Source organism: Salvelinus fontinalis, chromosome 24, assembly GCF_029448725.1.
Source record: "Salvelinus fontinalis isolate EN_2023a chromosome 24, ASM2944872v1, whole genome shotgun sequence".
Lineage (NCBI taxonomy): Eukaryota > Metazoa > Chordata > Actinopteri > Salmoniformes > Salmonidae > Salvelinus > Salvelinus fontinalis.
The window spans coordinates 3,118,421-3,141,306 of NC_074688.1; the positions used below are offsets into that span (position 1 = coordinate 3,118,421).

At 42.6% G+C, this 22,886-nt stretch overlaps 1 protein-coding gene across 1 annotated transcript in view; it reads left to right on the plus strand.

Moving 5' to 3' along the window:
• Positions 1-1,249: 1,249 nt before the first annotated feature.
• LOC129821770 (NADPH--cytochrome P450 reductase-like) overlaps positions 1,250-22,886 on the plus strand; it is a 37,537-nt gene continuing 15,900 nt past the window's right edge. Inside the window, exons 1-2 of the mRNA XM_055879397.1 lie at positions 1,250-1,339; positions 5,666-5,855. Coding sequence (XP_055735372.1) covers positions 5,680-5,855 — 176 coding nt within the window. The 5' untranslated portion in view covers positions 1,250-1,339; positions 5,666-5,679. The remainder of the gene's footprint in view (positions 1,340-5,665; positions 5,856-22,886) is intronic.

Sequence of the window (22,886 nt, forward strand, 5' to 3'; positions counted from 1 at the left end):
GAGCTTCTCCAGAACTTTCTATAATCATGGAGATTTCTGAATGGGTTAAATATGAATATGTTTCTGCTCAATACAATAATGGCACAGCATTTCAGCATTTTTATGGCGTGGCTTAGACATTTCAGTCATTTAATCTAAAATAAAAGGATAGAATAATAGTCAGTGTGATTGGGATTGTGCAATAACATGGCCTCTTATTGCTAAAATAATATATTATATACCATGTGTGTGTGGGGGGGCTGCCTACCTACCTAGTTAAGTTGCCTAACATTATCCCCCTTTCTACATTGTTTTTAAGTGTTTAATCACGATTGCGGCTTACAGACATGATAGCTAGGCTACATTGATGGACCATGTCTATTTGACTGACCACATCACATTGGCTAGCTAGCTAATAACAGATCATGTCAATATGGTTGGTTTGCTAACTTTCAGGGGATAAACTAGATGGCTATATCCACTTTTACTTGAGTAAATGTAAAGATACCTTAATAGAAAATGACTCAAGGGGCACTCCAACACTCGGACATCTTTACAAACGAAGCATTTGTGTTCAGTGAGTCTGCCAGATCAGAGGTAGTATAGATGACCAGGAATGTTCTCTTGATAAGTGTGTGAATTTAGACAATTTTCCTTTCCTGCTATGCGTTCAAAAAGAGTACTTTGGGTGTCAGGGAAAATGTAGGGAGTAAAAAGTAAATTATTTTCATTAGGAATGTAGTGAAGTAAAAGTTGGTCAAAAATATAATTAGTACAGTAAAGAACAGATACCTAAAAAAACGACTTAATTAGTACTTTAAAGTATTTTTACTTAAGTACTTTACACCAGTGGGTTCAGGTCTGTGCTATACTGCTATCTGTCCTTGTTACTATCACCAATCAAAATACACACTAATCTTTCAATATGACTGAAGGTAACTTGCTTCAGAGATGTGAAGACACTTTGTACTATTCGGTGGATACATAACCTTGACCCCTGGACCACTGCACTGTGATTTATTATTACGGTTACAAAGTCATTGGGTAATCTCTTTATGGACTAGTCCATTTCTTAAAATGTGTATTCTGCAAAGTGAGATAATAAGAAAATCGTTTTTAATAAGTAACTAAGCATAGTTAATTGAATTGTTAGACAAAGAGAATGGGTGATTCTTTGATGTCTTTCTGTACAAGTGATCTGACCTTGTCTACAGATAGCCTGTCGTGACGTGTATGTCCACTCTTGAGTAGGAAGTACTACACCCCTTGAGAAAACTGGTTTGGTTTAATCCACTAGAGACGGCATTGCGTGAAGTTTCTGCATTGAGTTGTGCATTTTCTTGACAGTGAAGACTGGAAGGTAAGTAGCTAACTGAAAGTCTAGCGATGTGGAAATGTTTAATATACTGAAGTGCCGTTTCTCTGGCAGCACTGAGGATTAATGTCATGAGAATGGATTGTAATAAAGCTAATTTCATTCAAACTTAGCTAGCTCGACAAGGCTTGCTACATAACCTAGCCAACTGTCAAGGAAGTACAACTAACAAACTTTCAGCAAGTACAGCTAACGTTAGCTTCTAGCCAATGGCTAAATATTCATTTCTATAGCTTGCTATTTAGTTTAAGCTAGTTCACTTACTGATATACCAAACCCTGATTTTAGTTAACAGCTTTGCCACTTGTCACTTTCTTTGGAGAGTCAGCTAGTAGTTGTTTGATTGCTAATGTCGTGGTCAAGCTCTATTCGAAGTTATATTGGTCGTTATCAATAAAACTGCGTGCCGTTTAAGGCATTGTTAAATACATGTTAACAACAGTATTTTGTTGTAATATCATCACTTGTAGAACATAGTCAGAACGACAAATGTCCGATTATACAGCAAGTAAGTTAACTGGATGCTTTTCATGATCAGTAAACATCAATTGATCACAATTTCAGATACGCGAGGGTAGCCTGACGATATCTCTCAATATTGGCCACCATAAATTTGATATTTGAGTGATATAAAAGTGAACTATACCTGATGAGGTGGTTTAGGTTACTTTCCAACCCTTTGTGCGCTCTGCCTGTCAAGCAGCAGAAGGGCGCATTTGCCGATGTAATGTTACTATTAACGATACTTGATCATGTTTACTTTGGAAGCTACCTGTAGAAACGTTGGCTTAACATAGTGATACGTAGACCTAATGTACATTTTTTTTATCCAACCAACGTAGGCCTGCCTGACATTATCCCCTTTTCAACAGGGGTTTTAAGTGTATAATCACGATTGCGGCTGACAGACATGATAGCTAGGCTACATTGATTGATTGATGGGCCACGTCTATTCGACTGACCACATTAAGTTGGCTAGTTAGCTAATAACAGATCACGTCAATAGGGTTAGTTAGATGGCTATATCCAAATATTGTTTGATTTGCTTGCCATCTATAGTGGTGATGACAGAAGTCTGACTGACCACTTTACCAGGATGAGGACTTGCCGATGACAAGCTTTAAAATAAATAAATAAAAGCCTAATCTCTGATGAAGCAAGCTAAATGACACGTTGTTTGCATAGCTAGCTACATGCCAAATGGTTAGGCTACCCTCACGTATCTGAAATGACTATCAATTGATGTTGACTGACCGTGAACATCAGGCAGGTACTGGCTGTAAAGAACCCCGACGCTCTGTTTGAACATTGAGACACATCGCTTGACGTATGGTTTTGGATGCATAAGAACTTTCCTTAACTTTCATACCAGCTAGATTTTTTTTAAATCAAGGTTTAATTGATACACCTTTTATAGGGTTAGTGTTCCCACACGGCCATATCTCCATGTTACGGAAGATAAAAGACCGTGCTAATTAGCTATCTAGCATGCTCTGAATACCTGTGTGTAACTGAAGAAGTCCGCCAGAAACGTGTTGTCATTGAAAAATAATGTTACTGCAACTGTGATTAAAGCCGGTTAAACCGTGTATATTTTGCATTTACGAAATTATTTTGATGTGATATGAAAGTAAAGGGCTTTATGTTTCTATAACCGTATCGCAATTTGAGCATCGATTCGCGCTTAGAAGGAGTATTTGGCTGCCAGAGCCAGTCTATCTCTGAAAATAACATATAAAGTCCTTGGCCCTTAGGGAGTAATGGTAAGCTCCTTCAGAGTAGTTCCTGGGCTAAACTGAACTTAGTTCCTGTCTCTTGTTATTAGTGTAATAATACATTGAGGCATTGTTTTATTAAGTATATTGTTTGATGGCTGTTTTAATTTGTCTATTTTGTCCAAAGTTAATAAATGAGCGATATGGTATCTCATGAACCTCAAGATAAGGAAAGAGGCATGATATGAACTCCTGTGACCTGTTGCACTCTGGCAGACGTGGGCATTACATGTGAATTGCTAAACATTAATCAGCATAGGCTGTCAACAACAATAACCTTGCTCTTACAACTTAGCATTTATTCTTCATGTTTCATTATAAAGTTAGAAATCTCGACAGGCCATTAGCCCAGAGCCCTGTTTAGACTTTATACACTTTATACAAACTAAACTCAGAAAAAAAGAAATGTCCTCTCACTCTCAACTGTGTTTATTTGCAGCAAACTTAACATGTGTAAATATTTGTATGAACATAAGATTCAAAAACTGAGACGTAAACTTAACAAGTTCCACAGACATGTGACTAACATAAATGGAATAATGTGTCCCTGAACAAAGAGGGAGGGGGGGGGGGGGTGGTCAACAGTCAGTATCTGGTGTGGCCACCAGCTGCATTAAGTACTGCAGTGCATCTCTTCCTCATGGACTTCACCAGATTTGCCAGTTCTTGCTGTGAGATGTTACCCCACTCTTCCACCAAGGCACCTGCAAGTTCCCGGACATTTCTGGGGGGAATGGCCCTAGCCCTCACCCTCCGATCCAACAGGTTCCAGACGTGCTCAATGGGATTGAGATCCGGGCTCTTCGCTGGCCATGGCAGAACACTGACATTCCTGTCTTGCAGGAACTCACGCACAGAACGAGCAGTATGGCTGGTGGCATTGTCATGCTGGAGGGTCATGTCAGGATGAGCCTGGATCCTCCCACATGAGGGAGGAGGATATCTTCCCTGTAACGCACAGCGTTGAGATTGCCTGCAATGACAATAAGCTCTGTCCAATGATGCTGTGACACACCACCCCAGACCATGACGGACCCTCCACCTCCAAATCGATTCCGCTCCAGAGTACAGGCCTCGGTGTAACGCTCATTCCTTCGACGATAAACGCAAATCCGACCATCACCCCTGGTGAGACAAAACCGCGACTTGTCAGTGAAGAGCACGTTTTGCCAGTCCTGTCTGGTCCAGCGACGGTGGGTTTGTGCCCATAGGTGACGTTGTTGCCGGTGATGTCTGGTGAGGACCTGCCTTACAACAAGACTACAAGCCCTCAGTCCAGCCTCTCTCAGCCTATTGCGGACAGTCTGAGCACTGATGGAGGGATTGTGCATTCCTGGTGTAACTCGGGCAGTTGCTGTTGCCATCCTGTACCTGTCCCTCAGGTGTGATGTTTGGATGTACCGATCCTGTGCAGGTGTTACACGTGGTCTGCCACTGCGAGGGTGATCAGCTGCCCGTCCTGTCTCCCTGTAGCGCTGTCTTAGGCGTCTCACAGTACGGACATTGCAATTTATTGCTCTGGCCACATCTGCAGTCCTCATGCGTCATTGCAGCATGCCTAAGGCACATTCTTTCTTTTGGTGTTTTTCAGAGTCAGTAGAAAGGTCCTACGTTTTCATAACTGTGACCGTAATTGCCTACCGTCTGTAAACTGTTTGTCTTAATGACCGTTCCACATGTGCATGTTCATTAATTGTTTATGGTTCATTGAACAAGCATGGGAAACTGTGTTTAAATCCTTTACAATGAAGATCTGTGAAGTTATTTGAATTTTTACGAACTATCTTTGGAAGACAGGGTCCTGAAAAAGGGTCATTTCTTTTTTTTGCTTTGTTTAGAATGCAAATGTTTTATTAGGGATTTTTACACATTGGGGGAATTCATCAACCATTTCACAATCCGTTCTCATTGTCTGTTCCGTTCTCCAGGGGTAATCCAAAAAATCTGGTCCTTAGCCAAACCGGTTCGGTACACAGTGGGTGTAATCAGACAGATATTTCTCTCTTCTCACACTCTTCATAACACACGCTTCCCTCTCCGTTCTCTGCCCCTTTGTGCAGGCTGCTTCCTCTTCTGCCCCTTTTTTTTTATCCCCAAGCACTCCCTGGCTTAATCGTAACTGGCACACAGATCAGTAGAAATGGTAAGATAAATTGGCATTCCACATGAGAAAGGTTGCCGACTCCTCGTGCAGCCTATTACCGGCAACTTTAGGAGAGTAATGTCAGTGACTGCAAAAGCCAGTAGGAGTGGGAGCAGTATGGTCTTTTTTTCTTTTTTTCTTGCTATCTGACTCACTCTTTTTTTTTTTGTCTTATTTCATCAAACAGTGCGCTTAAAGCATCAGTTAAGCTCAATGCATATAGTTGCTTTTATTAAAACACGTAGGGTCTGTCTATATATGGAAAAATACATGTTTAGAACTTTGACCAATCGATTGGTCGAAAGAACAGACTTTCGGTCGACAAAGATCTTTTTTAGTTGGACAGCACTACTTCTGGCCTCTAACCTCTGCCCTGTCTGGTTGTCCTGGCAGGCCTGTGTGTGACGATGCCGGACGTGGAATCAGAGAGTAGCACCCAGCCGGAGGCCATGGAGGAGGAAGAGCCTCTCTTCAGTAACCTGGACCTCTTCCTCTTCACCCTCATCGCCGGCCTCATCATCTACTGGTTCATGTCCCGCAAGAAGGCCGAGCCCATCCCCGAGTTCAAGAAGCTCGACCAACCGTGAGTACCGCTCGTTGTGTGCTAAATGCACACCAGGTGCTTGCTGTACATCTCTCACCAAATCCACCTAGTATTGGTGTTGAAATAAGTCACAATGGCCTAACCATAGTGTTAAGAGCACAATTACAGTATTATTACTGTGTTACTCATTGAATTACAATACAAGAATGGACATGAACCTTCTTATGCTGGTCCAAAGGTCAGCCATGTTGGTCAGGGAGTTGGTCAACCATGGTTTGCCAGTGCTATGAAAAGATAGTGTAAAACAGTGAATGTGTAGTATTTACAGTTGAAGTCGGAAGTTTACCTACACCTTTGCCAAATACATTTCAACTCAGTTTTTCACAATTCCTGACATTTAATCGGAGTAAAAATTCCCTGTTTTAGGTCAGTTAGGATCACCACTTTATTTTAAGAATGTTAAATGTCAGAATAATAGTAGAGAATGACTTATTTCAGCTTTTATTTCTTTCATCACATTCCCAGTGGGTCAGAAGTTTACATACACTGAATTAGTATTTGGTAGCATTGCCTTTTAAAATGTTTTACTTGTGTCAAACGTTTCGGGTAGCCTTCCACAAACTTCCCACAATAAGTTGGGTGAATTTTGGCCCATTCCTCCTGACAGAGCTGGTGTAACTGAGTCAGGTGTGTAGGCCTCGGTGCTTGCACACGCTTTTTCAGTTTTGCCCACAAATGTTCTATGGGATTGATGTCAGGGCTTTGTGATGGCCACTCCAATACAACAGGCCTACAAGCCCTCAGTCTAGCCTCTCAGCCTATTGCGGACAGTCTGAGCACTGATGGAGGGATTGTGCGTTCCTGGTGTAACTCAGGCAGTTGTAGTTGCCATTCTGTACCTGTCCCGCAGGTGTGATGCTCAGATGTACCGATCCTGTGCAGGTGTTACACTTGGTCTGCCAGCTGTCCGTCCTGTCTCCCTGTAGCGCTGTCTTAGGCGTCTCAAAGTACGGACATTGCAGTTTATTGCCCTGGCCACATCTGCAGTCCTCATGCCTCCTTGCAGCATGCCTAAGGCACGTTCACGCAGATGAGCAGGGACCCTGGGCATCTTTCTTTTGGTGTTTATCAGTGTCAGTAGAAAGGCCTCTTTAGTGTCCTAAGTTTTCATAACTGTGACCGTAATTGCCTACCGTCTGTAAGCTGTTAGTGTCTTCACGACCGTTCCACAGGTGCATGTTCATTAACTGTTTATGGTTCATTGAACAAGCATGGGAAACAGTGTTTAAACCCTTTCCAATGAAGATCTGTGAAGTTATTTGGATTTCTACGAACTCTCTTTGAAAGACAGGGTCCTGAAAAAGGGAAATTTCTTTTTTTGCTGAGTTTATGAATGTTATCGGTTGTTAGCAAGTTTGATTTCATTAACCTTATTTCTACGGTTACATATATTACTATTTTCAGCCCTTTCCTAGGTAGGGGATGTTGTTGTGAAGGTGAAATAAATGATCATCAGAGTGTAGGTGTTGTTGCCTACCTTCACAACCTGGAGGTGGCTCGTCAGGAAGTCCAGGACCCAGTTGCACAGGGCGGGGTTCAGAGACCCAGGCCCTGAGCCTAATGATGATCTTGGCGGGTACTATGGAGTTGAAGGCTGACCTGTAGTCAATGAACAGCATTCTTACGTCGGTATTCGTCTTATCCAGGTGGGATAGGGCAGTGCGATGGAGATTGCGTCATCCTTGGATCTATTGGGGCGGGATGCAAATTGCAGTGGGTCTAGGGTGTCTAGTAAGGTGGAGCTGATACGATCCTTCACTAGTCTCTCAAAGCACTTCAGGATAACAAGTGAATGCTACATAGTAGTATAGTAGATAGTAATTTAGTTCAGTTACCTTAGCTTTCTTGGGTACAGGAACAAGGGTGTACATCTTGATGCAAGTGGGAACGACAGACTGGGATAGGGAGAGATTTGAATATGTTTGCGCAGGCTCTGAGGACGCGGCTAGAGATGCTGTCTGGTCCAGCAGCCTTGTGAGGGTTAAGACACAAATGTCTTATTCCCGTCGGCCACGGAGAACGAGAGCTCGCAGTCTACGGGAGCTGTGGTGGCCTGCACGGTTTCTCTCAAAGCGGGCGTAGGTGTTTAGCTTGTCCTGGAGCAAGACGTCGGTGTCAGCGACGTGGCTGGTTTTCGCTTTATAATCCACGATTGTCTGGAGTCCCTGCCACATACGCCTCGTGTTTAAGCCGTTGATTTGCGACTCCACTTTGTCTCTGGTACTGGCGTTTTGCCTGTTTGGTGGCTTACCAAACAGGAGGGTATGACTGGACTGTTTATACTCAACCATATTCCCAGTCAACTAGCCGTGGTTAAATGTGGTGGTTAACGCTTTGAGTTTTGCGTGAATGCTGCCATCTAACTACAGTTTTTGGTTTGGGTAGGTTTTAATCGTCAGTGGGAACAACATCCCCTATACACCTTGTAAACAAGTAAATGTAACAAGTACTGATATTGTATCATGTAATTCTGTAGCATTCACATCTTTCCAAGAAAACAAAATCAGACATTTATGTTCTGTTTACAGTGCTATCGGAACCTATTCAGACCTCTTGACTTTTTCCACATTTTGTTACGTTACAACCTTATTCTAAAATTGATTGTAAAAATTTGCCTTAATCCCTCTCCACACAATACCCCATAATGACGAAGTAAAAACAGGTTTTTACACACTTTTGCACATTTATTAAAAATAAAAATCTGATATCTCATTTTTATTAGTATTCAGACCCTTTACTCAGTACTTTATTGACGCACCAATTAGTCTCAGGTCTTCTTGGGTATGACACTTGGCACATCTGTATTTGGGGAGTTTCTCCCATTCTTCTCAAGCTCTGTCATGTTGGATGGGGAGCGTCGCTGCACGGCTATTTTGTTTTTATTTTTTAGCTGTTTTTCTACCCAATTTCTTTGTATCCAATTGGTAGGTACAGTCTTGTCTCATCGCTGCAACTGCCGTGCGTACTCTGGAGAGGCGAAGGTTGAGAGCTATGTGTCCTCCAAAACACGACCCAGCCAAGCCGCACTGCTTCTTGACACAATGCCAGCTTAACCCGGAAGCCAGCCACACCAATGTGTCGGAAACACTGTGCACCTGGCAAACGTGTCAGCGTGCGTTGCGCCTGGTTCGCCACAGGAGTCACTAGAGCGCGATGGGACAAGGACATCCCTGCTGGCCAAACCCTCCCCTAACCCGAATGTCGCTGGGCCAATTGTGCGCCGCCCCATGGGTCTTCCGGTCGCGGCCGCCTGGACTCGAACCAGGATCTCTAATGGCACAACTAGCAACTGCGATGCAGTGCCTTAGACCATTGGGCTACTCGGGGGAGTCCCTGCACGGCTATTGTCACCTCTCTCCAGAGAAGTTTGAGCAGGTTCAAGTCTGGGCTCTGGCTGGGCCATTCAAGGACATTCAGAAACTTGTCCCGAAGCCACTCTTGCATTGCTTTGGCTGTACACTTAGAGTCGTTGTCCTGTTGGAAGGTGAACTTTTGCCCCAGTTCTGAGGTTCTGAGCGCTCTGGAGCAGGCAAGGATCACGCTGTATTTTGCTCCGTTCATCTTTCCCTCAATCCTGACTAGTCTCCTAGTCCCTGCCACCACCGTGCTTCACCGTAGGGATGGTGCCAGGTTTCCTTCAGACGTGACGCTTGTTTCTCTTGTTTCTGAGAGTCTTTTAGGTGCCCTTTTGCACACCCCAAGCAAGCTTTCATGTGTCTTTTACTGAGGAGTGGCTTACGTCTGGCCGCTCTACCATAAAAGCCTGATTTGGTGGAGTGCTGCAGAGATGGTTGTCCTTCTGGAAGGTTCTCCCATTGACAGAGCTCCAGAGTTCCTCTGTGGAAGAGTGACCATCGGGTTCTTGGTCACTTCCCTGACCAAGGCCCTTCTCCCCCAATTGCTCAGTTTGGCAAGGCGGCCAGCTCTAGGCAGAATCTTGGTGGTTCCAAACAGCCTATGAAATTGTAGAAAGATCTCAAGGATGATCAATGGGAACAGGATGCACCTGAGCTCAATTTAGTCTCATATCAAAGTGTCTGAATACTTATGTAAATAAGATTTTTGTTTTATTTTGAATAAATTTGCAAAAATTTCTAAACCTGTTTTAGCTTCGTTATAATGGGGTACTGTGTGTAGATTTAGGGGGAAAATATATTTAATACATTTTAGAATAAGGCTATAACGGATCAACATTTTGTAAAAGAGAAGGGGTCTGAATACTTTCCGAATAATATTGTATATTTTAGAGCAGTGTTTCCCGAACTCTGTCCTCAGGACCCCAGGGGGTGCACGTTTTGGATTTTGCCCTAACACTACACAGCTGATTCAAATCAAAGCTTGATGGTTAGTTGATTATTTGAATTAGCTGTGTAGTGCTAGGTCAAAAACCAAAATGTCTACCCCTTGGTGTCCCGAGGACTGAGTTTGGGAAACACTGTTTTAGATGCTATTTGTACAGAAAACATGTATAAAACCTGTGTAAATTGTAGGACAATATGTTAGGTTGTATCAAATTGTGTAATGGAATTATAGTCATCGCATGCCTTTATTTTCCTGACTTATTAAAAAACAGGAAATGCATCACCTATACCTCTACTGACAATAATTTCAATTAGACTGGTTTTAGATTTCTCCCTGACCATTATGGGTGCCATTATGTAACTTTGAGGGTTTATGACATAGCCCCTCTAGTAATTTAATAGGATCGCTACAGTGCTACTACTATATTACTATTGTCTCTCTGGGCTTAACTACATCCTTGTCTGCTTGTTGTTCCTTTTGTTACGTAATACTTGTATGTTTAGGGTTGGTAGCACACAATGCATCATGGTTTAGAGATCGGTTTACTAGGGCACACCTCGTTAGTATCGTGGCAAGGAAACAAATCACGAAGCGGATTACATTTCTTTGAAAATAGCTCTGTTGAAAACAAACATTATTTTGTCATCCAGTCATGTTTATTTTCCAAGCTATAGCACACTATTTTAAATGGCAGGTTTTTAAAGGTCCAACTTGTTTGTTCTGCTTCGTGTTTTCATTTTTGCCATGCCCCCCCCCCCCCAAAAAAATCACAATACTGGTATCGTCAAAGCCTTACAGTGCTGGTGTGTATTTGCTGAGGGAGGGGCTATAATGTAGCTTACATACCATAATGTGGACTTAATACACATTGCTGTAATGGTAGTTCTATTTTTGCATTGATTAAGCTGCTGTTTGGCAAAGTAAAGCCCTTGCCTTGTTTACTGTATTGTTACTGTTGTTCACGAAAGAAGACAGTAATAATTTCTGTGTTCATATACCTCAGTGGTCTAAAGTTGAGTGTAGTCCATAGTGTGAATGCAAAAATAATGGAAGTGATTGGCAGTGCACTTATTACCTCTAATTAGGTAATAAGTCAGTGCAATCACATTTTATTGCTACAAGTAGAGGTGAAGGGTAAGCCAAAACTGCCTGTGTGTCAGAGTGCACCCACAGGCTCACGCGCCTGGGGAATTTACTAAATGTAGCGACCTTTGTTTTCTTTTCCTGGCACCTCTCCATGAGTAGCTTCGCGTGTGCTGTCATGCTTGCCCCCCCTTCCTCTCACTTATCTTATCAGTGACTGAGGTTTGGCCTGAGCTTTGCTCACAGATCAGCAGATAGGTCAATATGAAACTTCGTAACTTCGCAAAAATCTGGACTTATTCAATGAATTTCATTCAAAGAAACTCACAGGCATCGCATGTGAGCCTACGCCTACTGCTTGTGCTTTCATTGTTGTTTTTTCATGTCTTCTGAGAACCTCTGATCGCACCAAGTGACATGAACAGATTCTTCTCCGTTCAAGGATTTAGTGGTTAGATCAGTTGATATCTGTTTTAATTCTGTGTGGTTAAGTTTGAACGGGATGACCCGGCTTGAGGACAAAAGCATGTTTTCCATTTCTATCGGGGGCTCACACTGCTCCTAGTTGTGAATGGTTAGCATTCCTGAAGTATTTTACATTTTTTGGGAAGATTTTATAAACTATACAAAACATACACATACAAACTAATAATAATAATAATCCAAGAAGGCGTAGCAGTCGGACGTGTGTTTGTCTTGTCTTGTCCCGTCTTGTCCCGCGTAAATAGTCCTCATATTTTTTGTATACATTTCGTATATATTTTAATTTCACTTTCCATCTTGGAACTGAATATACATTCCCGCAACCCGCCTCACCCAATGTGGTACGGATCTGCTATTTTTTATACTATAGAACCGTAACCCCAATCAGAAGCTAGCCAGATAACTAGCTAGTAGTCAGTTAGCCACTGCTGCGGTCTTCGCCCTTAACTCGGACACCAGCCAGCTTCAGCTCGGGCAAATACCTGCCAGTCTGCAGGCGCGATATCAACCCAGAGAATATAGGACTGCTTTTTCACCGGATTCCTGACGCAAGCTCTGGACAATTACACCGGATCATCGTCGCTAGCTAGCTGCAACCAGGTGGCTACTACTGGCTAATACCTCTGTCCCGAAACAAGCACCAGTTAGCCTTGAGCTAGCCTCGAGCTAGGCCCATCTGCCGGCTAGCCGAAGAGGCCTACCAGCGAATTATTGGGCTACAATACCTCTTTTGCCAATTGGACTGGACCCTTTATTGCCGACACGGAGCCCCGCCGATCAAACACGACTGGTCTGCCGACGTAATTGTCCGAGGTGGTTTCAACAGGCTTTTCCATTGCGACGTTTCTGAATACCCATCTGCTAATTATTAGCTGTCTTATCGGCTGCTAACTAAATAAATATACCGGCCAATTTTTTTTCTTTTTTCCTGGGTCACTATATCTATTTTGCCAATTGGATCGATCCCCTCTACCACACGGAACCCCACTAATCTACCGACGGAAACGAACGAGGTGACAAAAAAAAAATATATATAATAAAATAACATAGGATGGAGGTCTGTTTTTATCTTGCTACCGATAGCCAGCTACCCGGCCAGCTGTCTGGATCGCCGTGCCCCCAACCAACCTCTACTCACTGGACCCTTATGATCACTCGATTAAGCATGCCTCTCCTTAATGTAAATATGCCTTGTCCATTGCTGTTCTGGTTAGTGTTTATTGGCTTATTTCACTGTAGAGCCTCTAGCCCTGCTCACTATATATCCAACCTCTCAGTTCCACCACCCACATATGCGATGACATCACCTGGTTTCAATGATGTTTCTAGAGACTATATCTCATCACCCATTACCTAGGTTTACCTCCACTGTATTCACATCCTACCATACGTTTGTCTGTACATTATTCCTTGAAGCTATTTTATCGCCCCCAGAAACTTCCTTTTACTCTCTGTTCTAGACGTTCCAAACGACCAATTCTCATAGCTTTTAGCCGTACCCTTATCCTACTCCTCCTCTGTTCCTCTGGTGATGTAGAGGTGAATCCAGGCCCTGCAGCACCTAGCTCCACTCCTATTCCCCAGGCGCTCTCTTTTGATGACTTCTGTAACCGTAATAGCCTTGGTTTCATGCATGTTAACATTAGAAGCCTCCTCCCTAAGTTTGTTTTGTTCACTGCTTTAGCACACTCTGCCAACCCAGATGTTTTAGCCGTGTCTGAATCCTGGCTTAGGAAGACCACCAAAAATTCTGACATTTTCATCCCTAACTACAAGATTTTCAGACAAGATAGAACGGCCAAAGGGGGCGGTGTTGCAATCTACTGCAAGGATTGCCTGCAGAGTTCTGTTTTACTATCCAGGTCTGTTCCGAAACAATTTGAACTCCTACTTTTAAAAATCCACCTCTCTAAAAACAAGTCTCTCACTGTTGCCGCCTGCTATAGACCACCCTCTGCCCCCAGCTGTGCTCTGGACACCATATGTGAACTGATTGCCCCCCATCTATCTTCCCGAGCTTGTGCTGCTAGGCGACCTAAATTGGAACATGCTTAACACCCCAGCCATCCTACAATCTAAGCTTGATGCCCTCAATCTCACACAAATTATCAATGAACCTACCAGGTATCACCCCAATTCCGTAAACACGGGTACCCTCATAGACATCATCCTAACCAACTTGCCCTCCAAATACACCTCTGCTGTTTTCAACCAAGATCTCAGCGATCACTGCCTCATTGCCTGTATCCGTAATGGGTCAGCGATCAAACGACCTCCACTCATCACTGTCAAACGCTCCCTGAAACACTTCAGCGAGCAGGCCTTTCTGATCGACCTGGCCGATGTATCCTGGAAGGATATTGATCTCATCCCGTCAGTAGAGGATGCCTGGATATTTTAAAAAAATGCCTTCCTCACCATCTTGAATAAGCATGCCCCATTCAAGAAATTTAGAACCAGGAACAGATATAGCCCTTGGTTCTCTCCTGACCTGACTGCCCTTAACCAACAGAAAAACATCCTATGGCGTGCTGCATTAGCATCGAACAGCCCCCGTGATATGCAACTTTTCAGGGAAGCTAGAAACCAGTATACACAGGCAGTTAGAAAAGCCAAGGCTAGCTTTTTCAAGCAGAAATTTGCTTCCTGCAACTCAAACTCAAAAAAGTTCTGGGACACTGTAAAGTCCATGGAGAATAAGAACACCTCCTCCCAGCTTCCAACTGCACTGAAGATAGGAAATACTGTCACCACCGACAAATCCATTATAATTGAGAATTTCAATAAGCATTTTTCTACGGCTGGCCATGCTTTCCACCTGGCTACCCCTACCCCGGTCAACAGCACTGCCCTCCCCTCTGCTACTCGCCCAAGCCTTCCCCATTTCTCTTTCTCCCAAATACAGTCAGCTGATGTTCTGAAAGAGCTGCAAAATCTGGACCCTTACAAATCAAACGGGCTAGATAATCTGGACCCTTTCTTTCTAAAACTATCTGCTGAAATTGTTGCCACCCCTATTACCAGCCTTTTCAACCTCTCTTTCGTGTCGTCTGAGATTCCCAAAGATTGGAAAGCAGCTGCGGTTATCCCCCTCTTCAAAGGGGGAGACACTCTAGACCCAAACTGCTACAGACCTATATCTATTCTACCCTGCCTTTCTAAGGTCTTCGAAAGCCAAGTCAACAAACAGATTACCGACCATCTCGAATCCCACCATACCTTCTCCGCTATGCAATCTGGTCTCAGAGCTGGTCATGGGTGCACCTCAGCCACGCTCAAGGTCATAAACGATATCTTAACCGCTATCGATAGGAAACAGTACTGTGCAGCCATATTCATTGACCTGGCCAAGGCTTTTGACTCTGTCAATCACCACATCCTCATCGGCAGACTTAATAGCCTTGGTTTCTCTAATGATTGCCTCGCCTGGTTCACCAACTACTTCTCTGATCGAGTTCAGTGTGTCAAATCGGAGGGTCTGTTGTCCGGACCTCTGGCAGTCTCTATGGGGGTGCCACAGGGTTCAATTCTTGGACCGACTCTCTTCTCTGTATACATCAATGATGTCGCTCTTGCTGCTGGTGAGTCTCTGATCCACCTCTACGCAGACGACACTATTCTGTATACTTCTGGCCCTTCTCTTGACACTGTTAACAACCCTCCAGGCGAGCTTCAATGCCATACAACTCTCCTTCCGTGGCCTCCAATTGCTCTTAAATACAAGTAAAACTAAATGCATGCTCTTCAACCGATCGCTGCCTGCACCTGCCCGCCTGTCCAGCATCACTACTCTGGACGGCTCTGACTTAGAATATGTGGACAACTACAAATACCTAGGTGTCTGGTTAGACTGTAAACTCTCCTTCCAGACTCACATCAAGCATCTCCAATCCAAAGTTAAATCTAGAATCGGCTTCCTATTCCGCAACAAAGCATCCTTCACTCATGCTGCCAAACATACCCTTGTAAAACTGACCATCCTACCAATCCTCGACTTCGGTGATGTCATTTACAAAATAGCCTCCAAAACCCTACTCAATAAATTGGATGCAGTCTATCACAGTGCCATCCGTTTTGTCACCAAAGCCCCATATACTACCCACCACTGCGACCTGTACGCTCTCGTTGGCTGGCCATCGCTTCACACTCGTCGCCAAACCCACTGGCTCCAGGTCATCTACAAGACCCTGCTAGGTAAAGTCCCCCCTTATCTCAGCTCGCTGGTCACCATAGCAACGCCCACCCGTAGCACGCGCTCCAGCAGGTATATCTCTCTGGTCACCCCCAAAACCAATTCTTCCTTTGGCCGCCTCTCCTTCCAGTTCTCTGCTGCCAATGACTGGAACGAACTACAAAAATCTCTGAAACTGGAAACACTTATCTCCCTCACTAGCTTTAAGCACCAGCTGTCAGAGCAGCTCATAGATTACTGCACCTGTACATAGCCCATCTATAATTTAGCCCAAACAACTACCTCTTTACCTACTGTATTTATTTATTTTGCTCCTTTGCACCCCATTATTTCTATCTCTACTTTGCACCTTCTTCCACTGCAAACCAACCATTCCAGTGTTATTCTTTTTATTTGCTATATTGTATTTACTTCGCCACCATGGCCTTTTTATATATTTTTTTTATTTTTTTTTATATATATATTTTGTTTGCCTTCACCTCCCTTATCTCACCTCACTTGCTCATATTGTATATAGACTTATTTTTTTTCACTGTATCATTGACTATATGTTTGTTTTACTCCATGTGTAACTATGTGTTGTTGTATGTGTCGAACTGCTTTGCTTTATCTTGGCCAGGTCGCAATTGTAAATGAGAACGTGTTCTCAATTTGCCTACCTGGTTAAATAAAGGTGAAATATAAAAATAAAAAAATTAAAAAAACGACAACATCATACAAACATTAACTACATCACACCTGCCCAGACCAGGTTGTCCGTGGGTCCTTAAAGTCTTAAGGCTTTTAATTTAGATAAAGGAATTTAAGTCTTAAATACATTTTTAAAAGGTCTTAAAAATAAAGTAGACTGGGATATTGACTACTTTTTATTACGTTCCGTTTGCATTGAGGTGATGTAAAGAATGGGTGATAGGATTGTGATTTACTTCAATGGAAGGAACTCATTTTAGCTTGAGTCACGTGCAGAGCGGAACCACACTAACACGGAACCCAAACCAGCTGTGCGCGTGCGCCATCGTGCATAAATGTATTTTGTCCCCCCCCCCCCCCACACCAAACGCGATCACGACACGTAGATTAAAATATCAAAACAAACTCTGAACCAATTATATTAATTTGGGAACTTGTCGAAAAGCATTAAACATTTATGGCAATTTAGTTGGCTTGCATTTGCTAGCTAATTTGTCCTATTTAGCTAGCTTGCTGTTGCTAGCTAATTTGTCCTGGGATATAAACATTGAGTTGTTATTTTACCTGAAATGCACAAGATCCTCTACTCCGCCAATTAATCCACACATAAAACGGTCAACCGAATCGTTTCTAGTCATTTCTCTTCCTTCCAGTATTTTTCATCTCTTGACTTTATATTGCAATTGGCAACTTTCATAAATTAGGTGCATTACCGCCACTGACCTCGTTTGTCTTTCCCACATGGGTATAACCAATGATGAGATGGCACGTGGGTACCTACTTCTGAAAACCAATGAGGAGATGGGAGAGGCGGCAGGATTTGCAGCGCAATCTGCATCTCAAATAGAACTGACTTCTATTTTAGCCCTTGGCAACGCAGACGCTCGTTGGTGCGCGCGAGCAGTGTTGGTACAATAATTGAATAATATAGATTTCTACATTTATTTTGCAACACTTCGCGCAGGCGACGCGAGCGGTGTAGTCAGCCTGTAACGTTCCTGCAGCGAACAGAGGTCAGTGAGTCACTCTTGACTGTTGGCATATTTTCTTTCAACACGGCTTGTGCGTTAATCTGTTAGCTAGCAGAGATTGGCTGTGGTGAAGTGGTAACGGAGGTCGACTTGAAACTACGGTAGACGGCTAACGTTACAGGCTGACTACACCGCTCGCATCGCTCCCAACCCCTGGAACAGAGTCGTTTTGACACAAACAGCTCAGCAAGATCAGCTCATCTTGGGTCAAACTGCAGTTCTTCATGGTTATCTCCAGGACTTTCAGTCCCTTTTTGACCAAGTACCAGATTGACGAGCCAGTGATGCCACTCCACTGCAAAGAGTTGATAATGGTAATGATTTACATTATAGCAGTGCACAATTTGATATTGCCGTTTTGATTAAATCTCTTGTCACTGATTGTACTATTGATGATATGAAGCTTATGATGGAGGTGATGATAAAGATAAGAGTTTTGGAAATATACATGTATTTAATGACGAATATGGTTAAAATGGTATTTGCATTACATTTTGAGTTTTCCTGTTGGCATAGTCTGCTGAGGCGTTCTGTCAAGAGGGAGCTCCTCCAGGACATTGCAGATGATCAGACTGGATGTCGCCGACCAAAATATTTGGGCCCGCCCGAAGGAAGTTGACATAGGCTTGGGTGCCGAGTCAGTCCTCAAGGTAATGTGAGAATTTAAAGTATTACTTTCTATCAAATTATGGTGAGGCTAGTTTTCTATTGTAATAAGTCATTCAGGACTATTTACGGCCCACTGTCCCTGCTGAGAAAAAACAGTGTAGGGAGAGCTCACTGTCCTAGAGTTTAGGAGGGACTGCATGAAGGCTATGTCAAACAGGACAATAGCCCCCTGAAATACCCCACCATAAGACGGCTGGTCTGTTTGGACCGCACTGTCATATACTCCGACCCAGACTGGTGTCAGGAAAGGATGAGCAGTCTTGTGCATAAGTTTCAGGAAGTTTCAAGCAGTTGTCAGGAGGTGTCTCTGCTGGTAGGAACAGTTTAATAGAATAGTTCTGGAAGAGGTTTTGTTCTGGATTTATTACCAAATGCATACACAAGTATAACTTATGTCTGATGTAATATAATGATTCATCATCTAAATAATAGTTTTCACTTATTTCTTTTCGACTGTTTTGTTACAGGTAATGTGGGAACTTCCTATCCCTTGAGGGCAAAAGTAAGCACTTCCTCTCTTTCCGGCCCACAGAGACGAGGCTGGATGTGTTCCTGTGTGGCTTCCTCAGCCAAATCGTACCCTGAGCTTTGGGGTTTCTGTAAGAAGCTTCTTCGGTTCCATGGGCAGGCAGCTGTCGAGAGAGGCTTCTCCATAAATCGATGTAATTTAGCCCACACCTTCACAATGAATCCATTATTTATTTTAGAGAAGTCTAAAGAAGCATGATATGAAGAAAATTGTGTTTATTTCAGAAGAAAAGAGTAGCAAACTCTAAGTTGTCCTTATCTTAGGTCCTGATGTGGCTATGCCAAATGGCTGTGGGCTACACTAGTTCATTTAGCAGACATGATTTGCTTATAATACCGTGGTATTATTTTATAGTATGAAGAATACAATTGAACAAAGCTGAATAAAAAATAAATATTTTCTCAATTTGAGGGAGGGTGGACATGCGGCTATTCTGTGTGGAGAGGTTAACAAAGAAACAGGTACTCCTATTTGCTTAATTTAGAGTAATTCTAGTAACTTTAGTTGTTCTGCAAACGTTGGGCTACATGTTTTGATTTTTAATGCATTGTAAGGCTGCATGATGAGAAAAAAAAAAGATTATTTTTTTTAAAGTCACTTGAAAGGCATGAGCTCTGTTTAGTTTTTTGCGTAGTCTGTACACCAATAGTCTAATTCACAATTTGACAAGCACTTGATAATGCCTTCATGGCGGCATCCCCTTTGTGGAGAAATTAGTAGTTGAAGTCGCTTGCATCATTTACCATAAAGTAGTGTGAAAGTACCAGGTTTTGACCACTAGATGCCGCTGTTCCTGCTATACCGCCACACTCATCCATTTTGCTGGTCTCTTATGTTTATTATACTAAACACATATAAACACGACATGTAAACTGCCTGTTTCATATGATCCCAGAAAAAACGTATTTCTCAAATGTTGTGCACAAATTTGTTTATATCCCTGTTGGTAAGCATTTTATCCTTTGTCAGAATGCCACAGATGTCTCAAGTTTTGAGAGCGCGTGCAATTGGCATGCTGACTGTAGGAATGTCCACCAGAGCTGTTGCCAGATAATTTAATGTTAATTTCTCTACAATAAGCCGCCTCCAACTTTTTTTTATAGAATTTGGCAGTACGCCCAACCGGCCTCACAACCGCAGACCATGTGTAACCACGCCAACCAAGGACCTGCACATCCAGCTTCTTCACCTGCGGGATTGTCTGACACGAGCCACCTGGACAGCTGATGAAACTGACTGTAATACAGCCTTTATGTGGGGGAAAACTAATTCTGATTGGCTGGGACTGGCTCCCCCAATGGGTGAGCTTATGTGTTTCCAGGCCCACCCATGGCTGCACCCCTGCCCAGTCATGTGAAATCCTTAGCCTAATGAAATGACTGATTTCCTTATATGAACTGTAACGCAGTAAAATCGCTAGTTGTTGCATGTTGCGTTTGTTTTTGGTAAGTATATTTTGAGCCCTCTATGGAAAGATGTGAGAAGTATGATGTTTTCTGTTTTGCTCGTATGAAGTTGCTACATCCGATCTGCCAACTTCTGTCTATCTAAACCGTTTGGGCTACACACTAATATGACCCCTCTGTGGAAAGGAGCGTCGCTCACTAACATGTGGTTTGCTCTAGGATGCCCACAAGCCTCACAAGACTAGTCTGAAGGTAGCCGGTAAACAGTAAGAAAAATGATGGAAGTGAATATATGAAGATAGTTCCGTGCCTAAAATAATGTGTTACATGCATCAAAGCATTATTTTTTTTCTCAGATATAGGACAGGCACTTCAAATCAAACTTCATTTTACAATTTTTGGGGGTGGGAGGGGGATGACTGTCTTTATTTATTTATAAAGCTGTTGTTCAATACATTTCTATGGACTAAGCAATAAGGCCAAATTCAATGTTTCATCAAATAATTGCTAAATATATTTTTTTAATATACCTTAATTAAGTGCCTAAAACTACAAATCAAATGGCTAAATGAACCTTGCTATGACCGTCTTGTGTCATTGAGTACACCTACAGTACCCGATGTCTCAGGACATCGGGTGCCAAAAAGATCAAGGACATAAATCGCCTGTTCACCCCGCTATCGTCCAGAAGACGAGGTCAGTACAGGTGCATCCAAGCTGGGACAGAGACTGAAAAACAGCTCAATCTCAAGGTCGGCCATCAGACTGTTAAATAGCCATCACTCGCCGGCTTCCATCGATACGCAATCCTCACCTTAGAGGCTGCTGCCCTATATACATAGACTTGGAATCACTGGCCACTTTAATAATGTTTAAATACTGCTTTACTCATCTCAGATGTATATACTGTATTCTAATCTACTGTAATTTAGTAAATGCCACTCCGACATTGCTCAATCTAATATTTATATATTAATTCCATTCTTTTACTTTTAGATTTGTGTCTATTGTTGTGAATTGTTAGATACTACTGCAATGTTGGAGCTAGGAGCACCCAGCATTTCGCTACACCCGCAATAATATCTGCTAAGTACGTGTATGTAACCAATAACATTTATGATTTGATAGGAGTCAAACATTTATTCTACTGTCAAATTTGACTACAAAGTGTAAATAGGATCATTTTGGTCATAAAATCGGTCTCGTCCAAAACTGAGTTTTGTGAGACGTATGGTCGTGACTGCATCACAACAGTTGGGTTTGTTTCCATCCTGCCCACATTTGGCAGCACAGAAGTAATCATTTAGAGTGCAGCTGCACACCCTGATCAGAATACCTGTGGTAAATGTGGGTTGACTTTGGATATCCCTATGGGACAATGTTAAAATTCCAATGGCTCCAAATTTCAATGACTTTACAATATCGTAACTAATATAGTAGACATGTATATACAAATATTGAAAGCATTTAATGACAACTAAATGGTGTGCAACATGAATATATTGTCTCATTTACATTGTGTAATTTGATGGTTCCTAACTAGCCACGGCTAGGCTATCCACAGTCGAACCAATTTTGTCACAGTCACACACCAGCTGAAGCGTCCCACCTGCGAACACACACACACACACACGAGACCAACTCAGGTTTTAATTCAGTCATGGCCGCTTGCATTTCTTAATGAACCAAATCTTAAACAAGGCCAAATCAGGAAGTATAGTCTCCCTTTAGACTGTGGCATATGGTACAAAATGTGATAGTCTCAAGTTTTTATATACAGTACCAGTCAAAAGCTTGGACACACCTACTCATTCCAGGGTTTTTCTATATTTTTACTATTTTCTACATTGTATAATAATAGTGATGACAAACTATGAAATAACACATGGAATCATGTTGAAAACGAAAGTGTTAAATCAAAATATATTTGAGGTTCTTCAAAGTAGCCACCCTTTGCCTTGACAGCTTTGCACACTCTTGGCATTCTCTCAACCAGCTTCATGAGGTAGTCACCTGGAATGCATTTCAATTAACAGGTGTGCCTTGTTAAAAGTGAATTTGTGGACCATCCATATTGTGGCAAGAACAGCTGAAATAAGCAAAGAGAAACGACAGTCCATCATTACGTTAAGAAATGAAGATCAGACAATCGGGCCAGTGACATGCGCTACCTCCGGAAGTAGCGGTCGAAGATGTGACAAGTTAACAAGTTTACATTGCAGTAAAAGGTCTAGCCGAGGGTATTTTCTCATTCTTGGCAGTCTCTCGTAGTGAGAATAGGTTCTTAAACAAGATAGCCTGGCATTCTTTTAGCCAACTCCTCTGTTCACTGTCATGTGTTGTTCACTGTCATGCCAAGCAATGTTGGCTGAAACACAAACCGATCTGGCAACCAGGCTATAGGAAAGTGTGAAGGTCCTCCATTGACATGCTATTAATGTGCATAGTGTGAAAAAAAAAAAAAAGTGATCGTCCCTGTACCAGGCATGTGCTTTTCTTGTTTGTGAAAAGCATCATTGATTTGCAGTGTTTTATGTCCCAGCATATAGCGGTGAAATAATGATTTTTCAGTGTGATTTTCTCAATAGACTTTGAAAGTACATAACATTTGTCTTCTTTTTCTTT